This window comes from Dipodomys merriami, unplaced genomic scaffold (genome assembly GCF_024711535.1).
Source record: "Dipodomys merriami isolate MVZ:Mamm:240054 unplaced genomic scaffold, mDipMer1.0.p SCAF_412, whole genome shotgun sequence".
NCBI lineage: Eukaryota > Metazoa > Chordata > Mammalia > Rodentia > Heteromyidae > Dipodomys > Dipodomys merriami.
The window spans coordinates 69,073-95,577 of record NW_027205738.1 but is presented as its reverse complement, the minus strand read 5'-3'; the positions used below and the strand labels follow the sequence as shown (position 1 = coordinate 95,577).

The 26,505-nt window shown below is 43.6% G+C and overlaps 1 protein-coding gene, 1 non-coding gene and 1 pseudogene across 5 annotated transcripts in view; 2 read left to right on the top strand and 1 right to left on the bottom strand.

Annotated features, from left to right (window-relative positions):
* The window catches only part of LOC138807133 (PR domain zinc finger protein 2-like), a 98,321-nt gene that overhangs the window by 42,207 nt on the left and 29,609 nt on the right, over window positions 1-26,505 (top strand). For all 4 annotated transcript variants that reach the window (XM_069992700.1, XM_069992697.1, XM_069992699.1 and 1 more), the window contains 2 exons: window positions 825-951; window positions 23,410-23,520. In XM_069992700.1, the coding sequence (XP_069848801.1) occupies window positions 825-951; window positions 23,410-23,520 (238 nt within the window). The remainder of the gene's footprint in view (window positions 1-824; window positions 952-23,409; window positions 23,521-26,505) is intronic.
* Window positions 14,987-15,090, top strand: LOC138807158 (small nucleolar RNA U13). Its single transcript, XR_011366068.1, has one exon. It is a non-coding gene; the product is annotated as a small nucleolar RNA U13 (small nucleolar RNA).
* LOC138807153 (small ribosomal subunit protein eS10-like) lies at window positions 24,050-24,574 on the bottom strand (annotated as a pseudogene).

The window sequence follows — 26,505 nt, the reverse complement described above, 5'->3', positions numbered from 1 at the left end:
TCAGGGTGGACTCCTGGACTCCGGTTCTGCGGGTTTTAGATCGTCTGTTGCATCTTTTGGGAAAGAGGAGTCCCCGAGAGAAAGAAACCAGTAAGCCGGTCCCCTCATTTCTGTGCAGGGACCAGCCCAGCCTTTCTCTTCACAATCTCTTCTTCGGATTCTCCCAGGGGTGGTGGCGTGATAGTGCCGATCCCACCCCGCCAGTTGTAGGAGCATAGCAACTGGCTGGTATTCAGACATTTTCCTGAGGACCAAAAGTTGTGATGTGGGGTCTTGCTGTCTTGGCGCGGACTGACCGAAGCGGGCTGGCGGCCTCGCGAAGGGCTTCCCTGACGCCCCTGGGTGTCCGTCACCGCGCCTCTTTTCGTGGCGGTGGCGTGAGAGCTGGGTCAGATCCTGTGGGGACGTGGAAGTACCTGGCACTCAGTCTAGAATAAGCGCTAGTGCGCTCCTGGCTTGCGGCTCGGACTCGCTGCCGGGCCCACCCTGGGCCCAGGAGCCTCCCTGCGCGTGACCGCGAGCACCCCTCCCGCCCTGCGCGCCCTAGTCCTTCCAGCTGGCCCCTCCCTCCTCCCCGCGCGCGCCCACGAGCCCTCCCTTCCAGCCAACATCTCCTGCGCGCGTCCGCGAGCCCCTCCTCCCATCCCGCGCGCGTCCGTGAGCCCTTCCTCCCAGCCGGCCCCTCCTGCGCGCGTCCGGCGGCGGCGCCCGCCCGACAGCTGTTTGCCACCGGCGCGCCGCTCCCGCTCGCCGCGGTGCCGCCCCGCCTCCGCCAACAACCGCCTCTCTGATTGGACCCGTGCTTGTCTCGTCTCTCTCCACAGCCAATCGCGCCGGGCGAGGAGCTCCTGGTCTGGTACAATGGGGAAGACAACCCCGAGATAGCAGCTGCGATTGAGGAAGAGCGAGCCAGCGCCCGGAGCAAGCGGAGCTCCCCGAAGAGCCGGAAAGGTAGGACCCTGGGCCGGCGCCCGCTGCGCCCGGCCCCGCGCCCACCCCTCCAGCCGCCGTCCGGGTGGCGGGCCTGGCGCGGCGCCCGCGGCGTCTTGGTGACCTTTTCTGGTCCCCGCCCGGCCCGGCCGGCCCGGCCCGGCCCGCTGCTGAATCACCGCAGTGTCGGGCGCTCGGGCTTCGTGTGAACTTGTGTGGGAGCGCCCGCGCGGCAGAGAGCGCGCTGCGGCCTGCAGCCGGCCCAGCCGGGCCGGGCCCGACCCGGCCTGGGATCGGCTCGGGGTCGGCGTCGGCGTGGGCGTCGGGGTCGGGCGGCCGGCGCCCTCGGGCCCCGCTGACAGCTCGCCGCGGAGGACGCGGACCGGGATGGGCCGCAGCGAACCGAGACCGAGAACGGACCGAGAGAGACGGGGCCCCGGTGGTGGTGGTGGGGGGAGGTCCCGGACACAGGGCTGGGGCCCGGGGGCGTTTGGGCCCCGGCCACTGTCATTTTGACTTGGTCTTGGTGTTTTCTCATCTCTAATGGTCTTGAACAGGAGGCAGAGTGTATTTGCACTTACAAAGGGAGGGCATAATTTGTGGGTAGGAAAATAGTTTGCTTGGCTGTATCATATTTCCAGCTGGCATGCTGATACGTCGTTGGAATTCTTTTGATATAGAATTTTAATATGGATTTGGGTATCTTTTATAGAGCCCCACTTGGAATATACCGAGGCGCACGACATGATTGTTTTTTAGACTAGGTACGTTAGTTTTTTGTTGCCCTCCTAAGGTCATAAGTACATTTTTGTAATATCTGAACAAACGATTTTGTCCTTAATCCAGAAAATTACTAGTACACCGTGTCAGATTGTAAATAAAATCATAAAGGAAACAATCTTGAAATTTGTGAAGCAGTATTTAAAGTGCACACAAGAAGTCCATTTTGATTTTTCAGTGACATGTTCTTTGTATCTCACAGAATGATGCAAGTAGAGATTCATCCAAGAAAGGATTGGTGGGCCTTGTGGTCACTAACTTCTGAGTTTATTGAAGTTCATACAGTTGCTGCATTTGGTTATTCAACACTGATTCTGTATTGGGTGATCATGGTCTAGAAAATTCCAGGTCTTTTTATTTTAAAACTGTTCCAGCTGTATTTGGGGATTCGGTTGCTTTTTGCAAGCTCTTCACGTGACTTGTTCTTTTATTTAGACTGCGTTTTGTGTATAATACGTGCTTGCAGCTTTTCCAGGTAAGTTGTGATTTGTAGTAGCTGAAGACTGGGGGCTTTTTGCTGTACCCACTGCACATTAACACAGTCATTTATTTAAGGGTGTTCGTAGCTCAGTAGACTCACATTAAGGCTTTTTCTCTGCTTGGCATACTTGGGTGTGCATGTTTAGATGCTGTTTCCTTCTTTTGTTCTTTTGCATTTATCTGTAGCTTATTACTCTAGTTACTTAGGTAGATGTGGAGAAAAACCTAAAAATGTTTATTAGTGATACATGAACTTATGCATTTATGCCTACATTGCTTGATTATTGGATTGAAATTTAATATTTCTTACTCACTTTTTTTTTAGCCTACTCTGGGCAGTATACAACCCATTGAGTCATCGATTTTAATTAAGAGACCTGACTGAATCTCAGGCTCAGAACACACAGCCAGCCTGTTTGGGACACTTTACTGTCTGCTCTCTTGTGACCTAAAGTTTAGAGAGTTTAAGTTATGAATTAAAATGCGTGTATGTGCATGTCCTCTGGGATTTGAACTTGGGGCCTGGGTGCTGTCCCTGAGCTTTTGCTCAAGGCTAGCACTCTACCACTTGAGTCATAGCTCCACTTCCAGCTATTTTTGGTAATTTATTGGAGATAAAAGTCTCCCAGACTTTCCTGCCTGGGTTTGCTTTGAACTGTGATCCTCAAATCTCAGCCTCTTGAGTAGCAAGGATTACAGACATGAGCTACTGGTGCCGGGGATTTTTTCCCCCCCACCCAATTTTTAGATTGAATACTCTGAAGGCTGAAGTATGGCGTGCAAAGACCTGAAAGGGAAACTTTTTATGTTAATTTGCTACTATCTATGTCTTATGTGTGATCTCACACATTTAAATAATACCTTTTCTGGCAGTGATGTCAGAGAAAATCAACATAAATTTCCCTCAGAGGCGGGATTAACTTTCATTTTTCTGAAATCCAGATGTTGAAGAAATAGAGCTGACAGCTTGGCATTGGGTCTACCCTCATGTTGGGGGTGGGGAGGGCGGGGAGAGGAAAAAAGGGCGGAATTTTTCATAATTCTGGATCTTGTCTCCTTTGCCTGACAGCAGTGGTGTCTACAGCTGTGCATTGAATATGGGGCTTTTCAGAATTCATCAGCTTGTACTGCCTATTTGGACAGTGGGAAAAAAATCCCTAATCCTTTATGTAGAACAAACTAACTCCTTCTCTCTTTCTTCTTTCCTCTCCTTCCCCTCCCTTTCCCTCTTCTTTTCCTTTCTCACCCCTCCTCCCCCTGCCTATCTCTGTCTGACTGTCTCTCATTAACTCAAACTAATGTTTATGAAGCCTCTGCTGTGTGTCAGGCTTTCTGCTGGATTGTGCAGTGTGCACAAAATCAGCAGTAATTCTTCTCCTGGAGTCTGCACTTGCAATCCAGGCTGGCAAAGGAACACACAGTATTGGTAAGTTGCAGATCAGCACCAGGGCAGGTAGTAGGCCCTCAATGTATTTGCTGATCAGCAAACAAAGAAGAACACCATGCTGTGAGAACACAGGTTATATTGTCTCTGACCAAAGAGCATGCCATTTTGCCATGGGCCAGAGCTGCATAAACTGTACGTACACTAGGCATTTTTAACTAGGATTTTTTTTTGGACTCTCTGCTTTGTATTTGTATTTAGCTTTTTTTTTTTTTAAACATGTCTGACTAGTTCTGTATGATTGAATCTTGGAAGGGACATTGAAACCTTTCTGGTAGACAGGAAGAGAAGGCTTCAGTGTTTGATGTTTCTGAGTATTTGGATATGAACCATAGGAAGATTATATTCTCTGAAGTAACATTGGAAAGACCACATATAGAAGTGTTAGTCAGCTGCTGGATCTCTGATCCCTTTTGGGGACTGTGAGAACTGAGAGATGAAATTTGCTATTCTGTGTATTTAGGGATGCTGAGGTTGTAACCCAGAGCCTGTGTATGCTGGGCAGGCACGATGGAACATTGCTCTGCATCACATTCTAGTGACCACTCTTCCCCAGCAGCAGCCTTATCCAAAGTCCTTTTAACTAAGAAGCAACAGACGCTTTTTGCAAGGGGCTTGGAAGGAATGAGGAACAGCCACAGGTTTCTACCAGGACTTGGGGCAAGCCAAGTCACTGAGATGCAGTTCCCCAGCTTTAAAAACATGTCATAGTAGCAGTGCTAATGTCATTGCTATCAAGAGCGAGCAAGCAAGATAATGGAAGGAAAGAAGTTTGTGAAATGTGGCTGCTCTTGCTAACTACAGGTGCCATACCTCAGGCTGGCTGCAACATTTGTGTTGTGTATACATGTGTATTTGGTGAGAATCTCCTGAGCCTGTGATAAGTCAGTGACTCCTATAAGCAGTAGGTACTTATGGACACTTGGGGTAACTCAACAGGAGCGTCAAGTCTCTTGCTTTCCCTGGTCCTCTCTGCCCAGCGCTATGGCTCTCTGCTGATTTGCCCTTATTGGAGACCTACTTGTAACCTACTGACCTCACTAGTCCAGCAAATTAAGAGAGGCCTTTTTTTGGGGGGGTCCGGTTGTGGGGCCTGAACTCTGGGCCTGGGTGCTGTCCCTCAGCTCTTCAGCTCAAGGCTAGCGCTCTACCACTTGAGCCACAGTGCCACTTCTGGCTTTTTTCTTTTTGTTTATGTGGTGCTGAGGAATTGAACCCAGGGCCTCATGCATGCAAGGCAAGCGCTCTACCACTGAGCCACCTTCCCAGCCCTCTCAATTTTTTTTTTATCAAACCTAAAGTATCTGAAAATACCAACTTGTTTACATTTTTAGGTGACTTCTGCTATAGAACCCTTAAGTTACAACAGATTGTTCAAATGACAAAACTTGATGTAGCACAAAACGCACCAAAGGTGCTGAAGAACTCAAACTGGGTCAGGGAGGAGGAAAAAAGTGCTACCCTTTTTTCTTTCACTGCATGGGCTGCCAAAGTTGCTGTGTTTTTGAGGCGGGAAAAGGCATTCCTGTTTGGGCTGCCCACAGGGCCTTGTTTAGAAAAAGTGGTGAGATGAAAATGCTCAGAGGAGCAAAGGGCTGTGAGCATATCAGAGAAGTTGCAAGCATCTAGAGGGGCCTCTTCAACAAATTTTCCTCTTTTGTCAAATGTTCCTCTGGGTGATGGAGACACAGCAGAGAACCAAGTGACCTTCTGGAGTTGAGGGGACTCCAGGCTTTGAGCAAGGCACGCCTCATAATACCAGCAGTGTGGGAGGGAAGGAGTAGGGGACAGCAGAATTGGGAGCTAGTAGCTTTCCTGAGGCTGTGGCATAAATGACACAGGAGGTTCTATTAGTATTTCTATGGCTATAGAAACCCATTTGAGTGTGCGTGCGTGCGTGCGTGCGTGCGTGCGTGCGTGGTGTATTTATTTTTGCTGGTCCTGGGGCTTGAACTAGGGCCTGGACACTAACTCTTGAGTTTCTTTGTGTTCAAGGCTAGCTCTCTACCACTTGAGCCACAGCACTCCTTCCAGCTTTTCTGAGTAGTTTATTGGAGCGATAATAGTCTCATGGACTTCTGTCCAGGCTGGCATTGAACCGCAATCCTCAGATCTCAAGCCTCCTGAGTGTCTAGGATTACAGGTATGAGCCACTGGTGCCTGGCTCCACTTGAGTATTTTTTGATTTATGAAACTGAGTTCTGCTAGTGGCTGAATTGGTCTTTTTTCTGCTGTCATTCCCGTCAATGGCTGGGTTGCTAGGGGAGATTGGCATCATTAGACACCTTTGGTGTCATTAGAGCCAGATGACAGTAGCTCTTGATGGGTGTTCCTTGGAAGAGGAGGTGGGCTGTTATGAGCTCAGAGGGAAGTGTTGAGGAGGAGGACTTGAGAGAGCATGAGGATAGGAAGAAGGGAAGAGTAATCCATGTTTACTCCCTGAGAGAGAATGAGAGGTCCCAGGAAACTGTTGGAGAACAGGTGGGAAGCAGATGTGGACTGATGATGTGATAGAACCTCCTAGATATGCACAGATCTGCTCCCTGGAGACCACCCATAAACACCTGTTAACCCTGGCTAGAGGGGTGCTCTCTCCAAGCTCAGACAAGGACTTGTCTAGGATCTCTCTTGAACCCAGGTGCCTGGTGCTATTTCTTATAGGTGATTTGCTGTGTTTTGAGCACTTGCACATGCAATGGCAGTGCTAGGGTAAGGAAGGTTGCTTCATCTTGTAGTGAATAAAGAGAATGCATTTAATAAATGAGAACAGGTAGGTTTCTGTAAAGTGTTGTCTTGACCCTCAGTAGCATCTGACTGCTCTGTTGCATGTTCCTTGCCCAAAGCTGAGAGAGGCCTGATTGTGGTGCCAAGGAATTATGGCAGACAGGCCTGTACCTTCTGGGCCCTGGTAGACACTTGATTGTACTTCTTGTTTATAGGTGCAGGGCAAGGCATGGGGCAGTTAGAGAGGACTTGCTTGCACTATGACTTACAAGCCATAAAGCAGAGACCAAATAGAACCCAGGTGGTCTGCGTCCTGTATGATGGGTCTTGCTGTAGCTGCCTGTGCAGTAGCTTTCACTGCCTTCCTGCTGAGGGGGGCCCAGGCAGTCTTGACTGTCTGATCTCTGGTAGCTTTTGCCAGGGCAGCTCTATTGACACTGTGGTGGCTGTTTTTAAAAACTCAGTACAGTTTTGATTGTTTTTATGGATTTCGAACTCTTCTTTGACTGTCACTGAATTGCTACTCATTTAGGCTAAAATATTGGTCAGTACTTTTTTTTTTATGACTTTGATTCTTAGTTATATGTAACTTCATTTACAGGGAAATTATGTGAATTAGCTAAAATTTTTTTCCAAAAATACCTTGGAAAAATTTCAACTATAGCTGGGCACTGGTGGCTCAAGCCTGTAATTCTAGCTACTCAGGAGGCTGAGATCTGAGGACCGCGGTTCAAAGCCAGCCCAGGCAGGAAAGTCCATGAGACTCTTACCTCCAGTTAACCACCAGAAAACTGGAAGTGGCACTGTGGCTCAAGTGGTAGAGCACTAGCCTTGAGCTGAAAAGCTCAGGGACAGCGCCCAGGCCCAGAATTCAAGCCCCATAACTGACCCCCCCTCCCAAAAAAAAAAAATCAACTAGCGTGAGTGAATCTTCAATGTTCTTACATAATGCTGTTATGAAGTTTCATATAACATTTGAGTATTAAGAGCATTATGATCTGTCTATTGTTAGCTGACAGTTTGTTTCTGTATGTATAGTAAATGAAAGTTAAAATCTGCTTATTGAAGGATTATGTTTTCTAAAAAGGTTTTAAAAAAGACCTTTAAAATTAATTTGAAGTAGCTGATTGTTTTAGATAGCTGCTTGTGATTTGAAAGTGAAAAGTTCTAGTCTGTTGTTCTTGTCTTAAGTATGAACACCAGGTTTTTTTCTTGAATTTCAGATTTTTTAAGGTATTTCTAGAAGTTGGGCAGCTTCTCATTCCAGTTACTGTTAGGGTATATGACTTCTTGCTCCTAGGAGCATGGCAGGGAGGTGTCATGTATTTGAAGTTGCTGCTGAGAGGCAATGTGGGTTGGCTAAGCAGCCCCTGAGCACCACTTTGGAGGACAAACAGTTGGAGCTTCCCAGTGAACTAGGTTGCAGTTTCACATTGTCCAGCGTGGTGCTCTGCTGGCAGGCAGGTTACCAGTTCATAGTCATTTTTCTTTCTTTTTTCTTTTTTGGTTGGTTGTGGGGCTTGAACTCTGGGTCTTGGCGCTGTCCCTCAACCCTTCAGCTCAAGGATAGCACTCCACCACTTGAGCCACAGTGCCACTTCCAGTTTTCTGAGTGATTTATTGGAGATAAGAATCTCATGGACTTGCCAGTCTGGGTAGGTTTATCTCCAATAAACCACTCAGAAAACCTAAGTGGCACTGTGGCTCAAGTGCTAACCTTGAGCTGGAGAGCTGAGGGACAGCGCCCAGTCCCAAAGTTCAAGCCATGATCCTCATATCTCAGCCTCCTGAGTACCTGGATTATAGGCGTGAGCCACCAGTGCCGGCTCCCAGTTCATATTCACACTGCCAAGATGAGAAGCGAGAGCCATTTCAAAATATTACTGTGGTTACTCTTAAGCAAAAACAGAAAGTAGCTGTTGGTCTGTTTATCACTCAGATTAAACCAGTTTCATAACGTTGCAACTGTTCTTGGTTGAATTCATTTATTAAGCTGTATCTGCTATGGACACATCTAATGATTTAACATTTAACTCAACTGCCTGTCGTGTCACTACTCTTGTGACAATGATGCCAGCTTGCTTGGACTGGCCTAGAATCTGGGTTGTTCTGATCACCATGTCCTATCTATGTTTTTCAGATTTCTTACATAGTTTTTGTTTCACACTTTTCTCTAGAAATTTAACAGAAGAAGGTAAACAGTTCAAACTTGAAGCACATGTTCTACACCAGAGACTTTCACCTATAATCCTAGCTACTCAGGAGTCTTGAGACCTGGAAGATCTGTGTTAAAAGCTGTGTGGGGCAGTAAAGTCCATGGGACTCCATCACCAGTTAAACAGAAAAAAAACATGCCAGACTAGAGACATAGTTCATGTGGTAAGAGTGCCAGCCATAGCATGTAAACAGAACCAGAGCATAAAGGCTCTGAGTTCAAGTGTATATACATGCATGCACACATAAATACAAACTTGATGCATATATTATTAAGAGGAATTTGATGGAGTATGAGTAGATTAGAAAAAGGTTCTGAAGCATTGATTGTAGCTGCTTTTTTGTTTCCATGTCTGATCTTGATCCCAGAATTTCCACACATTTTAGGGGTTTTGTTTTGAAACAGTCTCATTTTTAGAGCCTGGGCTGGCCTTGATCCAAGGTCTGCTGTCTCAGCCTTCCTAGTGTGGGGATTAGATGGCATGTACTACCACACTCAGCTTTGCAGTATTTTTAATGAAAATTTAATCATTAACTGGTAAATGTGTAATTAACTATTGCATCTTGAAAGTACATTACATTTAGAGGGGTACCAATGGCTTATGCTTGTAATACTAGCTATTTAGGTGGCTGATATCCAGAGGATCAAGGTTCAAAGCCAGCCCAGGCAGAAAAGGTGATGAGACTCCTTTTTCAAAAAGCAATAGTAAAACGCTGTTTTAGAGACTGTTAAAAGTAGCTTAGGATTAAGTTGGGGTGTCACATAGCTATAATGACAGGAACTTCTTCATAAGGCAGAAAGGTGTGCCATAGGCCAAAATTCTGGCCAGCAAGCACATAGAGCAGGCAGGCTGCTCCCTTTTTATCCCCTAACCCAGCAGACCCTGCCCCTCTGCTCACATTGGCTGAGCTGGGGTTCACAGTCTGGAAAAGGAAACAGCTTAATTAACAGGATGTAACTAAAGTTCAAGGAGTTTCTAATAGGATGTGTTAATTAAAGTGCTCAGGGAAATGTAATTGACAAGGGCCAAGCCACCTGGCCAAAGCAGGAATCCTTCAGAAAAGGTTTTCTCAAGACTAACAGAAAAGCAAACTATTTTGATAGAAAAGATGCTTTTCTCATAGAGACATAGTTTAGATGGTAGGGCATCCACTGAACAAGCAAAGCCAAGTGAAGTAAAGCCAGGAGTTCAAACCCAGATAATTTCAGAGGCAAGAGATTTGTTATAATAGTATGCTATGTATGATACATAAAAATGCTACACTTTCCAAAAATAGTGATAAGTATAATTATTGCTCATCTGATGCTTTAAAAACCTGAAATTTTATGTTTTTGGTTTTTATGTTTTTGGTTTACTGAATGATCAAAGGCCAGTTTCTGCAGCCCAGTAGCTGCAAGGGGTTGTCTATGCTTTGGCTAAAAAGAAAAATAACTCTTAGACTAAAATCTCCCTCCTTCCCCTTTTTCCATCTAAGCTACAGTGATAAACAATCTTTTTCTCTTGTGCTTCTAATCTACCTCTTGGTGCAGTCTTTTGTAAGTTTCCTGAAACATCACATGCCCACAAAAATGAAGGCAAACTGGTTTGCTCACCCATGTTTAAGTCTCAAAATGGAATTTATGTTCAATGTTTGAAGTTACAGTATGGTTTAGAATGGACAACAGTGCAACTTCTATACTTCTGTTGTTTCTACTGTTGGCTTCTCAGGTTCAGTTTTCCTTCTCTAATCAGTTTGAATTGCAGAAAATGTCTTTCTTGGTCTGTTGCCCATAGTTTTGTGTTTAATCTGTGGGATTACCAGAGCCTGGTTCTTTGTGGGATGAATTGACCACTGGCTTTAAGCAGAATGTCCAGGGCCTAGCAGAGGAACAGTGGATGGCTCACTATTCTCTACCTCTCGCCTTGATTCCTTCTCTTATGGCCCTAAGGGTGGGGAAATCCCAGGTCCAGGTTTGTGCTGCAGACAACCGTGGAGTAATGGTCACTGTGCCAAGTCCTCCACATGTGGAAGTTGCCCTGTTTGCTCCCACATGAAGGGGTGTACTTTTGATAGGATTAACTGTGAAGTTGAAGTTTATAGATCCCTTTCACTGACATCCAGATAAGTAAATCAGATTGTGCTTAGTTGCAGTGTTGGTTGTTTTTTGTTTTTTTGAATAAGGGACCTAGGGTTCTGAATTTACTTGTCTGTAACTGCTAAATGAATTATTATAAGGAATATTTTTCTTTGTTTAGGTGGACCATAGAAATATTTGATAATATGATCAAATTTGAGCATTAGGCTTAATAAATACCTATTATAGTTCTGATTCTATCAAAACTAAATTTAGCAGTTCAAGATTGAAAATAATATGAATTACTACTGTGTATGCCAAGATAAATTCATGGTTGCAGTAGAATATAGAAAATGCCAAATGAAAAACAGTGCTTACTTACTGTTTTAGAGAGACCAGGCTGTGAACATTATGTAAATAGTATGTGGAATTGTCTTCCCTTTCATTTTTCTCCGCTGAGTAGAAATACACTACTCTGTTTCTTGCGCATTGCCTGCAAATTACTCCTGCAAAAGTTGATAGCTTCTTTAAAATTATCTAAAATGTATGTGTGTTTGGTTGGAGAGAAAAGGAAAACTGCAGACTCATCCATACCTTGAGTGTACAAAATGTGGAATTTATTATAGTGTGCCAGAAAGCAGTCTTGCAATTAAGAGGCCATTGTCAAATCCCAGTTCTACCATTTTGACTTTGGACAGATTACATCTTTTGGTCATTAGTCTACCTGTCTGCAAAATGGGGTAACACAACCTACCCTGTGGATTTGCTTTGTAGCCCATCAACGATTCTCATGGGAGGCACCAGCAAAATTCTCTCTGTGGTAACAGTCTGTCCTTGAGTTTATCAGCACATTTAGGAAAAGATGAACAGTTTAAATGTTTTCTAACATTTTTATTAAAGTCCATATATTTTGCTTTTGTAATACAGACTTATGTAGATTTGTAAAGTTTTTTGGGGGGAGGCTTGTAACTAGTTCCACACCATGGCACTAAAGAATTTCCTACTGTGGCAAAAAAAAAAAAAAAAAAAAAGCCAGCAAGAGCAAGAATTGAAGTTTGGAGTTTAATAAGCACACACATTCACACACACATACACCTCAAGTTTAAGTATGCGTGTATAAGTGTGTGCTCACGCATGTGCACACGCATGCGTGCATGCACACACACTTACTTCCCCCTATGCAAAGGCTTGCTTCTCTCTTCAAAGCTGTTTTGTTTTGCTTGTTACCCAAACTAGGACACCTGCGCGTACAAAAGTTGGACAAATGACTCTTGGAATTCAGTTTGTTGATGTGCCAGGTTAGAAGTGAGCGTATCTCACCATTGGCTTCTTGCCTGAAAAAAGGGCTTATTTTCTTTTTTTTTTTATTTTGGTCGGTCGTGGGGCTTGAACTCTGGGCCTGGGCGCTGTCCCTTCAGCTCTTCAGCTCTAGGCGAGCGCTCTACCACTTGAGCTACAGCTCAACAGAAGTGTTATTTTCTTAGGTAGCATCTGACAGCCATGAAAGTAACTGTTTGGAAGCAATTACAGGGGTGTGTGACATATGTCTTTTTTAAAAAAATTGTATTAAACTTAATAGTAAGACTGTGAACCCTCAAAGAAGTTCAATGAACTCCAGATGAAACAGACAGTAAAAGTATACAAAACTGAAATACAAGATAAAAACAATAAATAGTAAAAGGTAGCATTTAGTAAAATTCAAAATAGTAGTTATAGCTAGGGAGGACAAAAAAGGTGTCAAATACATTAGTAAATTCTTTAAGAGAAATAAAGAGTAGGTAAGCCAGACATGGGTGGCTCAGGCCTGTAATCCTAGCTACTCAGGAGGCTGAGATCTGAGGATCGCAGTTCAAAGCCATCTCGGGCAGGAAAGTCTGTGAAACTCTTATCGCCAGTTAACTACCAGAAAACTGGAAGTGGCACTGTGGCTCAAGTGATAGAGTGCTCACATTGAGGTGAAGAGCTCAGGGACAGTGCCCAGGCTATGAGTTCAAGTCCCAGGCCCAGAACAACAATAAGAAAAGTAAACAAGTGGGGCTGGGAAGGTGGCTCAGTGGTAGAGCACTTGCCTTGCCTGCCTGAGGCCCTGGGTTCGATTCCTCAGCACCACAAGCAAAAAGAAAAAAGCCAGAAGTGGCGCTGTGGCTCTAGTGGTAGAGCGCTAGCCTTGAGCTGAAGAGCTGAGGGACAGTGTCCAGGCCCAGAGTTCAGGCCCCACGACTGGACCAAAAAAAAAAAAAAAGAAAAGTAAACAAGTATTTTTAAGTTGTGTGTGTATAAATTTTTACATGATAAATACCATAATTGTAGAAAATTAATGAACTTCATGCATTCTCCTGTTACTTAATATAAACATTCCTGGTAACATGACAGATTTCTTTGCCATCTTTCTGGATTTGAAATTAGGGGGAAAAAATGAAGTGTGAAAGAACTGTTTTTTTGTGTTTTTTTTTTTAAAGAAGGCATTAAGTTGGCAATATCAGTTTTAGAGAAGCAGCTGTGATGATTTGGGCCACATCTTTATTTAGCATTGTGAGAAGTTGGGACTCTCAGGCAGCACAAGGGTTGGCTTCTTCTATTCCTTAAACAGTGCTTGAGAACCACACAACCTCCCTAGTCCCAGGCAGCCTTCATCTTTGGCTACATGCGGTCTGGAGAGAGGGTTTAGGTACCCGATTCTCATAGGCGTCCTAAAATTAAATGGAAACAGTTGGTTAAAATCAGAGTTGGTAAAATCAGAGGCTTATAGACTTATAGACTTAAAATATGGAAATATAGTTGCAACCGACACTTAAAGCATCAGTACCGGTGGGGACATAAGGAAGGAGTAACAGGATTGTCATTTCTTCTTCCTTTGTCTTTGGTGGACTTGTAATATCCAGAGTGTGTGGGGGAGGAATCTGGGGGTGGTAAGACAAATGAAACAAATGGCTGACTTAGGAACTGTTAGCAGAAGCAGAATGGCATTGTCTTCATAAGAAGTAACATCTGCTGACAATTTATACTTGCAGGCATGGGGATTCTACAACTTGGGCAGTAAAATCTACAGTAGGTACTGCTTAACATGGATTGCATTTATTGAGTTTGTGCCAGACACTGTGCCACTCTTTATGTGCATTGTCTTAACTCCTCAGTGACAGAATCTGGTCAGGTGTGTGCATAGTACCAGAATGGGCCATGGCAGCTTCCTATCTGTCTTGAACCAGAATATTTGTCAGTACTCAGATCCAGGCACAGGGCCATGGAGCGGTTTCATGCCATTTCAGTCCTGTGGGTTTCTGTTGTTGAGGACCTATTTTATTCATAGTACCACCCTAATACTGGGGGAAGGAATGCAAGACCAGAATAGTGTTCTCCCCTTGATTGAGGCTAAATCTTTTGTTGTTGTTATTAGTCATGGGGCTTGAACTGGGGCCTGGGCGCTGTCCCTGAGTTCTTTTGCTCAAGTGCTCTACCACTTTGAGGTACAGCTCCACTTTGTGTTTTCTGGTGGTTAATTGGAGATAAGAGTCCCGTGGACTTTACTCCCTGGGCTGGTTTTGCACTGTGATCCTCAGATCTTAGCCTCCTGAGTAGTTGGAATTACAGGGGTGAGCCACCAGTACCTGGCTGGGGCTGGCTCTTTGAAAATGAAGAGTATGAATTTTCTGAGTTTGAGCATGGGAGACTTCTGGGGACAGGTGAAATAAGGGACTAGATTGAGAGAGATACTTTTCCCTACCTGCGGGCACTCACGTAGGATAAACTCTAATTCTAAAACCCGGTCCTGATAATTGAAGTAATTTTTTTAAAAATGTTTTTATTGTTATTATAAAGGTGATGTACAGAGAGGTGACAGGTGAAGAGTATATTTCTTTTTGGAGAGTGTCACCTTTCCCTCTCTCTCTCCCATTGTTTTCCTCCTATCCCCACCCATAACTGTTTAAAGTTTTTGTTTATTTTACTTTTTGTAATACTGGGGTTGAACTTAGGGCTGTGAGCCTGCCAGGCTGGTGTTCTGCCATCTGTGCTATGCTCTCAAGCATTTTTTCAATTTTTCTTTAGATCTACTTTTTGTTTTGCAGATGGGATCTTATTTTTGCCTGGGCTGGCCCTGACCATTCTTCCTGCCCATTCCACCTGCCTAGTTAGGATTGCAGATGGGAGCTACCACACATGGCTTGTTGGTTGAGACGGGGCCTCCCCAGCCTTTGACTTTTCACTTCTGAGAGTAGCTAAGATTATGGGTATGAGCCACCATGTCTGTCCTGGTCCTTAATTTCGGATAAGGGCATAGCAGCAGGTGTGGAGGGTGCTGCATGGCAGGAGAGAGCTGCCAGAGGGAGGATTAGATTGCCTGGCAAAAAAAGGTGGAACAGATCCTTTTCCAGTTCATAAGCATGATGATTGGGTCTTCACGGGCTTGTGTGGCATGTGCTTCTTTCAAACTTTGTTAAGATGTGGCCATATTACATATCTGATGTGAAAATAAATTGTACAGAATTGCAGTTGCACCTGAATAGGTGGTAGGACTTCATGGTAGGGCCAAGAGGTTAGGTCTTTCAATGCTCAGGTGCTTAGAAACTTCTAGCAAAATGAATATACTCAAATGGGTAGTCTTAAGCTAGATGCAAAATAAAAGTAGATAATATTATCATTACGTTCACCCTTGACTGTGAGCACCTTGGCCCTCCGGTTAATATTGACAGATAATTGTTTGGATTTTTATTTACATAGTAGCAGATGTCATGACAGACTTCAGTAAAACAAGAAGATGAATAAGTGTGTGGCTGTTTGGAAGGAGATGTTAGTTTTTTGTTTGAAGTCATGTGATACACACAGAAAAGACTCAGAAGATATACACTAAAGGTTAGCATCACTCAATCAAATAAAGAAACAATTCTGGCTATTTAGTACCAGTTAAGAATATTTTAAATTCCATTTGAATGTGTAACGGTTGTGGATTTGAGAATAGTGGACTTGTGAACAATTGTACAAGAAGGAGGTGGAGGACAGAGAAACAGTTCTGCTGTGGTAGAGGCACAGCTGAGCAGAGGCCTTTTCCAGATTGTGCTTTTGTAAAATGGTGTATGTTAATCTCAACCAGAAAAATATTTTCAGTTTTCTCATTAATTTTGCTTCTGATGTCATTTGTTTTTTTGAAAAATAATCTATTGTTATATTCATCTTAGTACAGTCAGCCAAGAAAGCCCACCTCTAGTCATCACAGCCCTGGGGCTACGGGCCTGCCACCACCCATTCTCTTTGACTCTCCATCTGTGGATGCATTTTACATTGATTTTCTGTTGGTTAATGATGGTGTGATGCTTGCTTCTGTGTGCATTTCTATAAACAATGTTAAAGTATTTTGTGTTTCAAGTTAAATTTTGTCTCAGATTTACATATTCATTTTTATTCCTAAAAATATTTTAAATTGAATTTGGTAGTGAACTCAAGAGATTATAGTGTTATAATGTTATATAGTGTTATAGTTCCTGGGCTTTGAAAGGAAAGGACTTTGTTTTCAGGTGGGAACGGGTTGGTTCTTGATCTCCAGGTGGGGCTATCAGGCACTCGGAGTGCATGCCTCTGCCTTGGGTCCTTAAACTCCCCCTTCCCCCCCCCCACTACACCCCCCTAATATGGCCTGGAGGGACTGACACAGATAAAGCCTACAAAAAAACCATGAGCAGAAATTAAATTATAAAATAGAACAGGTTAGCAGCATGTTTAAGTATTAGTGACAATTAAGTCTTTGAGATTTCAAAGAATGTAGGAAACCTTAAGTTTGTTAAAGTGTATTTGAGGAGCCACTATAAAGTCTTTTTTTTTTTAAAAGAAAAATTAAAAGCATGACTCCCTTCAGATGTGACTGTTGCCAACTCCTACCAGCCTGCCCTTTGGAAGAGTGAGGGAGCCCACAGCCAGGCTCCTCGACCACCCCCTGGTAGGAGCAGCTATGTCAGGAATTTACTGCGATCTGCAGAACTTTTCCATTGTTTCTGTTGGAAGCAAAGTCTCCAGCCCTGTTTTAATACCACAAGCAACTTAAAACCAAGGAGACTTTATTTTTATAATTCACCTCCAGGATTACAGACAGCACTACTCTTGGTAAGTTTAACTACAGGAAAAGATGTATGATTTTGCCAAGGGAGCTTAGCAGAATTTTCTTACCGCCAGGTGAACTTCAGAGTTGTTTTAAGTGAAAAACATCACACAACGTGCAGCATCTCCCAGCTTGGACCAACAGGGCCCCACCCTGGCGCCCTTGATCTCCCTTTGGACACTAGTTACCCTATTGCCACATCCCCTGTGTGACCCTGTTGACTTCTCCCAAAGCCCTTTGGATGCAGACATTGAACTAGATAGAGCCTTGGTTCCTGGGGAAAACCTTATTTTATCTGTTCCCAGCTTTTTTCCTCTTCTGCACACCTACCACATGTAAAACGATGCTGCAGTCCAACCCCTGCCCACCCATTGACTGGTTCTTATAAAGCCTCAACTGACCATTTTTAATGCCACATCAGTTCTCCTCCTTACCAACATATTCAAACGGGGATTTCAGCTTTTTAAAACATTAGGAAGGGATCATTTAGCATAGACGTTAGCTTGTCTTCCTTGTCCTTTTGCAACTCAAACCCTGTAAACCAGATGCCCTGAATGCTATCGACCTACTGTCATTTCTCTCAGAAATGTGAAAAGATAATATGATGAACTTGAAGCTTTAGTGAATTTCTCACATTTGCCAGAGAGGCAGATGACATTGTTAGGTTGTTTTTTAGGAGTGAAATTACAACCCAGAATGTGTCACTACCAGTCCTACTGGAACACAAAGGTCAGAGTGGTAGATTTGGATGGGAGTTGAAGTCCGTGTCACTGCTGACTGGGTAGGAGGTTTGAGGTGGTTCATGGAATGACATGAAGCCTCAGAGCTGTGTTTATGAGCTTTGGGAAGCTGACCAGGATGATCTTCAAGACTCCCCTACTCCATGGCCTTCTGTTTCTTTTCTCTCTCACCTCATGATCTCATATCTGTGTGTTCCCTAAGCCTTCCTACCCTTAGTATAGCTGTTTTCGTTCGTTAAAGCCTACTGTGAAAGCATGGTTCCAGCCCTCAGATGGGCCACCAGGGCCCTCCTGCTAAGGGCAGGAAGAAAAGAAAGTTTGTGCCAAGCTTCAGGGCAGCATCACAGGGCTGGGGAGAATTGTAGGAAAGAGAAGATAGGTCGGTATGTCACACTATCAACATAGCAAGGAGAAATCCAGGCACCTAGACTTGGCATTCTGAAGTTGGTAGACTTACACTGGAATGGTGAGCATGGAAGTCGAGTTGTGGGGAGGAAGGGCTGGGTGGGTGGTGAGGACAGGAAGGAGGTAGTGGGAGCAGGTCACCTTTAGGGAGTTGATTCTGTCCAGGGTTGTCCTGTCCTTCAGTGACCTTCCATGCCACAACTGTGGAACTCTAATTCGGTCTTGACTGATTTGGAATCAACTGTGAATGTAAATAAGAGGGGAAAGCTCAAGAAAGACTGGTGGCCTGGCTTCTGGGCTCTGGAGTTCAGTTGATTTTATACTGCTGTTAGCTTGTGACTAAGGATACAGCACACCTACACATCTATTATTGAAATTGCTAAATGCATGAGCCTTTACTGCTGTGATGAATTTTTAATGTAACTTGAGCAAACCTTCTGGAATTTTGCATCCTCTTTGCTGCCTGAACATTTTTTTAAAATGAAACTTTATTCTCTAGAATTTCCTTGTATTTGTCTAGTTTATTACAATAGTAGAACATAGTCCAGACTGGGTTAAATTACTCATGTGCTGCTTTAGGCAGTTTTGATTTTGCAACTCCCAGTGTAAAGCTGACCGTCTGTTGTCTAAGGATGTCGAAGCACTGGTATGGCTTTTACTTTACTACAGAGTAAAAGCTCACACATTGAGATTGTTCAGTGCCAGGCAGACATTTCAGATCAGGCTTCTGGGCTTGATGGATCTTGTTAAAGTCAAAAACTGTAAAGGAAAAAAGCTGAATTACAATTTGATTTTGTTCCTTTACAAATGCAGTAGAAGTTGTTATATAACTTATTTACAGTTTTATTTATCTGTACTAAGATTTAACTTGGGGTTGCACACTTTGTAGGCAGGCTCTCTAGCTACCCCTTGAGCCATGCCACAACCCTCATTGCTTTAGTCATTTTCACTTAGGGTCTTGTGTTTTTGCCTGGGACTTGCCAAGACTGTGAACCTCCTACTTATGCCTCTTGTGTAGCTGGGATTATAGATGTGTACTAATATACCTAGCTTGTTTGTTAGTTTAGATGTTTCTTGCTACCTTGTTTGTCAGTGTTGGCCTGCAGCCATATCTTCCTGATCACCTCCTAAGTAGTTGGGATTATAAACCTGAGCCACTGAGCTGTGTTCAGTTTTTATGACTTTGTTTTTTGTTTGCCAAGTGAAACAATAGGTGTAAAGTGTGTTCACTAAAGAATAAAAGTATACTTATTGCCATTGTTGCTCTGAAGAAATAACTGTAGCAGAAAGTGCACTTCTGGTGTTACTGTCTTTGAGTTTTAATTGTGGCCCCTGAGCTAATGACAGTCAAGGGACCTCAGGCAGGTCACTCTCCTCTCTAGTCCAGGAGTGTTTACTCTGTGAAAGGAGAGGAGGATAAATTGGAAATTTGGGGTCTTCTAACAGAGTGGTCCACAGTAGTATGGGCATCAGATTAAATATGAATGCTGATCCGCCTGAGATTGAATCTGCTTCATTGATCTTGGCATCAGCAGATAAGTATGCAGGGATTTTGTGTGGAGGTCTTGCTGTGGTAGATAACTGCTGCTTTCCTTCCTTCCCCATTGCCTTTCCTTCTGTACATAACGTCGTTTGTCCTGTCCTTCATGCTGTTCTTTGTTTTCATTGCCATTTCACTTCCTGTGTTTCATTCCTGTATCTTTCTTGTCTAGACCAAGTGGAGCAGCCAGCTGGCAGTAGCGCCATGCAGGACTCTGCAGGACCCCGATGGTAAGTGCACTCGTGTACTTGCCACATGCCAGCCCAGCCACTCCTCTTGCCTGGAAGATAGAAACTCGCAAGCCCCCATCCCCTTTGGCAGTGTCCTGTCCGTTTTTTTTTTCCTTTTAATTTGATGACATTGAGTACAAGTATCAGGGAAGATGTTTCCTGATTGAGGAAATGTAGCAGATTCTTCTGTCTGTCCTTGCACTGTTGGGTATCATGACCCTAGGCATAAGTGTGAGCAGGACTCTGGTTCTAACCTGATTAATACTACTGGCTCCTCGGCATTGTGGTATCTCCCACAAAATAGCCAATAGGGCAGACGGTTTTCAGAGTGCCTTCATCTCTGGTGTCTTGAGAGATGGTTCTGGTGGAATGAGACAACTGTTTGATGTGATAGGCAAATCTGGGTTTAGTGAACAAGCCATAGGACCATGATACACAGTTGTCATTGTCTGCCAAAGTACTTTGGTGATAAATCTACCTGTTGCATTCCTTCATTTTTACAAGTGGTTTCTCAGTGTTATTCAGGTACTCAACTATAATTTTTAATATATATACACGCACTACAGTCTTGTCAGTGTTTTCCATCACACAGTATATTGGGCTAACCCGGTAGCTCTTTTTTTTTGGGGGGGGGGAGGGTCCGGTCGTGGGCCCTTGACTCTGGGCCTGGGTGCTGTCCCTCAGCTCTTCAGCTCAAGGCTAGTGCTCTACCACTTGAGCCACAGCGCCACTTCTGGCTTTTTTCTTTTTGCTTATGTGGTGCCAAGGAATCGAACCCAGGGCCTCAGGCATGCAAGGCAAGCGCTCTACCATTGAGCCACCTTCCCACCTCCCTCCCCCCCCCCCCTTAGCTCTTAACAGGTAGAAATTCTTCCCCAAGGGACATTGGCCATGTCTTGATACATGGGCATCACATTGGAGGGGGGTGGGGTCACTGTTGATTTGTGGGTTAATACAGCAGTGTTGCACATCATTCTCCGCCCACAACAAAGAATTAATCTATATTAGCCTAATCCAAATTTACATGATGTAGTCAAGATACCTGGATATCCTGTAGCTATCTGTGTAGGGTACAAGTGGCTTCTGATCTCTACACAGTGGTTTATACTTCAATGGTCATGACTTTTATACAAACATCTTTGCTGAGGTAAAAGGGAAACTTCTCATGGATTAGGTTTGGGGAGTCCAAAAAATGGACATTGGTTTGAGCTAGGTCTTCTAATATTCTTTTAAGCAGGAAAGAATAAAATGCGCTTTAAAAATAGTTATGCAGTTAACATTTTGTTACTTTTTAGTGAACAGTATTAGTAAAGTTGTTTTTTGCTTCATTGTAATGGAAGCATTCAAATTTCATTTATTCAGTACTGTACTTAAGTGCCAGTGTGATTTTGTTGGTATGTGAAGTGCTAACTAGGTTTTTCACAACAGTGAATTGCAGGAAATCTTTGCATTGTCTTTGTAAGGGACTACATCACAACAAAATTTTACAGCGTGGACTTATAAATCTATAAGATTTATGTTTAGACCATACCCCTCTATTTTAGTTTATCTTAAAATCTCATACACTATAGAATGTAAGTGGCCAGTGAGAAAAGGTCACATTCTTCCATTTGCTTTGGGACATATGGTAGTTCTGATGCCTTAGAAGATTTTTGTGGCTTTTCATTCAGGGAAAAACATCTCAATGTAACTTTTGAATGAAGCATGTCAAGGGCTGGGCCAGGGTGCTTCACAGTTAAGAAAGAAGCATGGCTTTTCTCAGACAGCAGTGGTGCCAAGAGCATTAGGTCATTCTGTGTAGGCAGATAGTCATTTCTGTTGGCATGTGCGTGGGTGATAACACTGTATTTGGTATCAGTAATCTAATATGGCCTCACACAGGAAGGGCATGTGTCATAGTAGGGACAAGTAAGCTGGTTAACAAGAGACAATCCAGATTTCCCATCAATGCAAGTGGCTCCTTCCAGAGCCTCTTTTGCCATCAGATTTAGGCTAAGTGCTGCTAGTTTGGCAAAGGGAGGTTCTCATCTAAACAGATGGATGCCTATCTCTATGCAGGGCCATGAAATAGTCTGTATCCATTGCCCTCTACTGTGCCCCTTCCTGTTTGCACCAGATGTGGCTTTAGTGAAGCGTGTGCTTGTGTACCCAAGCTGTAGTGACTACCTGTGGACAAAAACAGGCTTATTAATAGGAATTACAGGGAAACCTTACATACTGTAGTTTTAGGGTACAGGATGGAACAGAAGCTAACCAAACTAAAAACTTTTGTGTGTGTGTACTAATATTAGGGCTTGGATTCAAGGCCTAGGCATACTGACCCCTTCCTTTTTCACTCAAGGCTAGTGCTCTGCCACTTGAGGCACAACTCCACTTAGAGCTTTCTTTCTTTTCTTTTTCTTTCTTTTTTGGTCAGTCATGGGACCTGAACTCTGGGCCTGGGTGCTGTCCCTCAGCTCTTCAGCTCAAGGCTAGCGCTCTACCACTTGAGCCACAGCACCACTTCTGGCTTGTTCTGTTTATGTGGTGCTGAGGAATTGAACCCAGGGCCTCATGCATGTAAGGCAAGCACTCTACCACTGAGCCACCTTCCCAGCCCGCCCGCCCTCCCCTCCTTTGTCTCTTTCTTTCTCTCTCTCTCTTTCTCTCTCTTTCTCTTTCTCTCTCTCCCTCTCTCTCTCTCTCTCCTCTCTCTGTTTCTTTTTCTTTCTTTCTTGCGGTTAATTGGAGATAAGAGTCTCATACACTTTCCTGTTTTGTCTGGCTTTGAACTGTAATCTTCAGATCTCAGCCTCCTGAGTAGCTACAGGTTACAGGCATGAGCCACCAGCATGTGGCTCAGTCCTAATTATTATTTTTTTGATGGTGCTATTTTATGTCATCTGTTTTTGACATGTTCCTCTAATGATTCTCTGTTGTAGAGAATATAATTTTCCATATGTTCCAGGAGTTATAAATGGGTTCTTGTTTTTCATTTTGCTAATGCGGTGATAAAAGTGGCTTGTTTCTAAAAGGGGGACAATTGTGTCAGTAGGGGTCTGTGGAGGAGAGTAGTTAGAGAAAAGGAAGTGTTCCAGGAAAGATGTATGAATCTGCTTACATCTTGAGACAGAGGAACAACAGCTCTTGGAGGGAAAAATATGCCAAAGGCGGAGTAGCAGTTGTGGGTTATGCCTATGCTTTGGAACCTGCCTGTAATGAATTCATGTCCTTACTGCATTCTCTCTGGACCTCAGTTTATTTTCTCAGTTCCTAAAGTATGAAATGACTTGAAATGCTGCAGTTAGTATTTCCTGAACTTCATTCCTCCAACCATTAGTGAAATGCTGAACTGTGCTGGACTTAGTCAAAACCATAGGGCCCTTTGAGAGACAAGCTGACCCGTGTGATTTATTCATAATTACCCTGTGTTTGATACTTGCCCGGTGTGCACGCATATCCCTTACAATTCTGTGGAATCTCTTCTCTTATTTTGCTTTGACAGTAATAGTTATGTCTTAACCAAAAGGGCTCCCAAGTTATACTATATTGTTTTTCTCCAATATGCTCTTGTGTGCCTGTTACTTGTATAGGATTATTAACTTGATGGGTACTGTAACTATGAAGGAAACGAATTCCCAAGACTTGGCTTAAAAATATATTCATCATCCATTCTTTTGGAATCCAAAATGATAATAATTTCCTACAAATACACAATGTACCATGATTGGGTTAATAATCTCCTTCCAGAATTCAGAGTGATAACAACTGAGTGAGCAAATAAATAAATGTTGTGTTGCAGGGAAGAAAAAATCCCAGGAAAATAAAAACAAAGGAAATAAAGCCCACGACATACAGCTGAAAGCCAGTGATCCAGATTCCAGCTGTGCAAATATGAGAGACTCTGAGGAAGGTAAGCTCATGATGCAGGACTTGTCTGATTTGGGTATGTACAACCAGTTAGTTGTTGCCTTATCTTGTTCTTCTGAGAATTGTCCAAGAGCTATATAGGAATCAAACAGCAAACAAACAAAACTGCCTACATTTAGTATGGTGACCCAAATCTTCCACATCTTACCTTTCAAGAAATTACCCAAGAGCATCTTCATTAAACATGAACTTACTCTTGTTGAAATAAAATGAAACAACCTATTTGATTGCATTTACAAAGAAAGTGAAATGTGCAGCTATCAACACAAATCTGTGGTGACAGAAGGCAGGACTGACTAGGAAAGGCAGAGGCTTCCAGGACACTGGCAGTGTTCTACTGCTGATCTGTGCACTGGCTAAATGGGCACTTTTATTTTATAAAAATTACCTTGCTATATATACTTTATAGTTTGTCCACTTTAACGTATGCTTTATACTTCAAATAAATACTTAAAATATCAAACACTTGACATTTATAAAACAGTGCAAGTTTTTGTTTTTGTTTTCCTGGCTACAAGTTTATTCAACACAAAACAATCTCCATCTTTACTGGGGTGGCTGACCACATTCATGACCAAATCCACCTCTAAAATGCAATTCAGTTGCTGAACCAGCCCCAGCCTTGGCTTTCTTGTCAGCACCAGGGGGCACAGCACTCCGTCTATAGGTGTCTGTCAGCTTCACCTCTTGTGAGTCTTGCAGGCCACTCGCCCTCCACACCTTTTGTCTGAGGCCTTCCAGTCTCAGGTGGGCTGCATCACAAAGTAGCAGGCACAATCTCAGGAGGCAGGTGGAGATACTGGATACCCTCATTGCTTAGGTACCAATAAAAATGCCTCCAGGCAAACTGTTTCTTCACGTAGCCCTGAGACTTGAGAGACTGCATAGCCTTCATGACGTGAAGGTTGGGTACATTCTTGTCTGCCAGTTCTGGGTGCTTGGGCATGTGGACATCCTTCTTGGCCACCATAACTCTCTCCTTAAAAAGGAGTTCATAAATGGCAATCCGGTTTTTCTTGGTCATCAACATCACGGCAGCTTCAGGAAAAGCGTCTTTTGTTATTTTTATCTGTGTGTCTCTACAAAATGTTCTTTTAGTCCCTTTGAGCATTAATATTCTAGACCTTTGATAATGTAATAATTCTTAGAGGCAGGTATTGAATCAGTGAAGCAGTTTGCTTGTTGCAATTGAACCACTATATTGAGTCTATTGATACAAAAATGAGGGAGATGTGTCTGATCAGAATGAGGTTGGTCCTGAACAGTGTAGTTGGGGGTCCCCTGGATGCTTTACATTCTTCTCAGCAAACAGTTTACACGATAAGCAAATGATTGAGACTATGCTTTGTGTTCCCCTCACATCTCTTTATGTTTAGGTCTCAGCACACCACATCAAGTGTGTAGACATGCCTTGGTGTGGGCATTAGAGTTACTGGAACTGTGCATATTTAGGTTCCTATAACTTCTGACAGCTTTAAATTGGGTTGTTGCCAATCATAGGGAAAAGCAATCTCTCAGAGTCTCTTTTTTAATCCGAGGAAGTCACAGATAGTGATCGAAAATGAACTTTAGGAAGTGATTCCTGAATCCTAGAAGTACATTTTTTTGTCTTCTTGTGTTGTTGATAATTGAAACAATATTCTAGGTATTTGTTGAAAATACATTTGAGAAGAGACCTAATTTGAAATTGAATGAGTTTCCCAGTTTGTGGAAAGCTTTTAGAATTTCTGAAATTTGTCTAGGGAAGAGAAAGCTGGTTCTATTTAGAAACAAGAGCCTCATTACTAGTCAGTGTAGTGGTGGGCTACAAGTACTAGCAAAAAAGTGAGGCCTGTATTCCAAGGACGTAGCAAGAGGGCTGGGATGATACTGAGCTTGTTTTCAGAGCTTGCAGCAGCTATTCCTTTTGGTCCTCTGCCCACCTCCACTGCATTCATGAGTACATAGACCACATCTGCTTGTCCTGCAGCCCTCTGGTGTGGTAAGCAGGATGACTGTAGTTTTTTGTTCAGTCCTTGCTTAGCTCCAGTGGCTCACATGGCCAGTGTGTCAGCAAGTGTCATCAGTTTCATGTCCAGAGTCTATGTCCACAGTCTGACTACTTTTGTACCACCTTTCCCCACTCTTCACCAGCATGTTACCACCCTGCCCTTCTGGAATTCACACTGTTCTTCTTGTTGCCTACCTTCTCCCATGGCCACCTCTAGTTGTTCTTCTTCCTCATGGCAGCCAACACGATTCTCTTGACTATATTCATTTTACTTGTCTGTTAGATTCTTCTGGTAGATCCCTATTGACACAAGGTGCTAAGGCCAGCTTGTGATGACTTGTGTTAGCAGGTAGAGGTAACTAGGTCCCTGGTTACCATTCTAGCCTCTTCTGCTCCTTTCCCAGTCCTTCCTTGAACCTGTCTCACAACCTCTTGACTCAGAGCTTGTATGTTTGCTGTTTTCCTTGATCTTTGCATGGTTTCTTAGGTTGTTTTGGGGGGGGGGTGGGGTCAGTTGTAGGGCTTGAACTCAGGGCCTGGCTGCTGTCCCTGCTCTGCCACTTTGAGCCACAGTACCACTTCTGGTCTTTGTTGGCTAATTGGAAGTAAGAGTCTCACGGACTTTCCTGTGGCTTCAAACCACAATCCTGAGATCTCAGAGTAGCTAGGATTACAGGCATGAGCACTGTCGCCCAGCTCTTGTCATCTTATTAGAGACCCCTGCAGCCTAGCTCTTGTCTGTCCCAGATGGGGCTGAGCATAGAAACTTAGAAGTGACCTGCTTAAGAATTTGATCCAATTTTGTGATTGAGGAACTTCTAACAATGTGCCCTAGAAAGTGGTCTAGTTTCTGAATACATAGTTTTATACAGGAATGGGAGAGAGGATCATCTGCTCTATCCATGCTATCAAGAATCTAACCTGGTGATGTTTCTGTGCATGATGAGGAAGGAATGGAATACAAATAGTCTCTTTAAA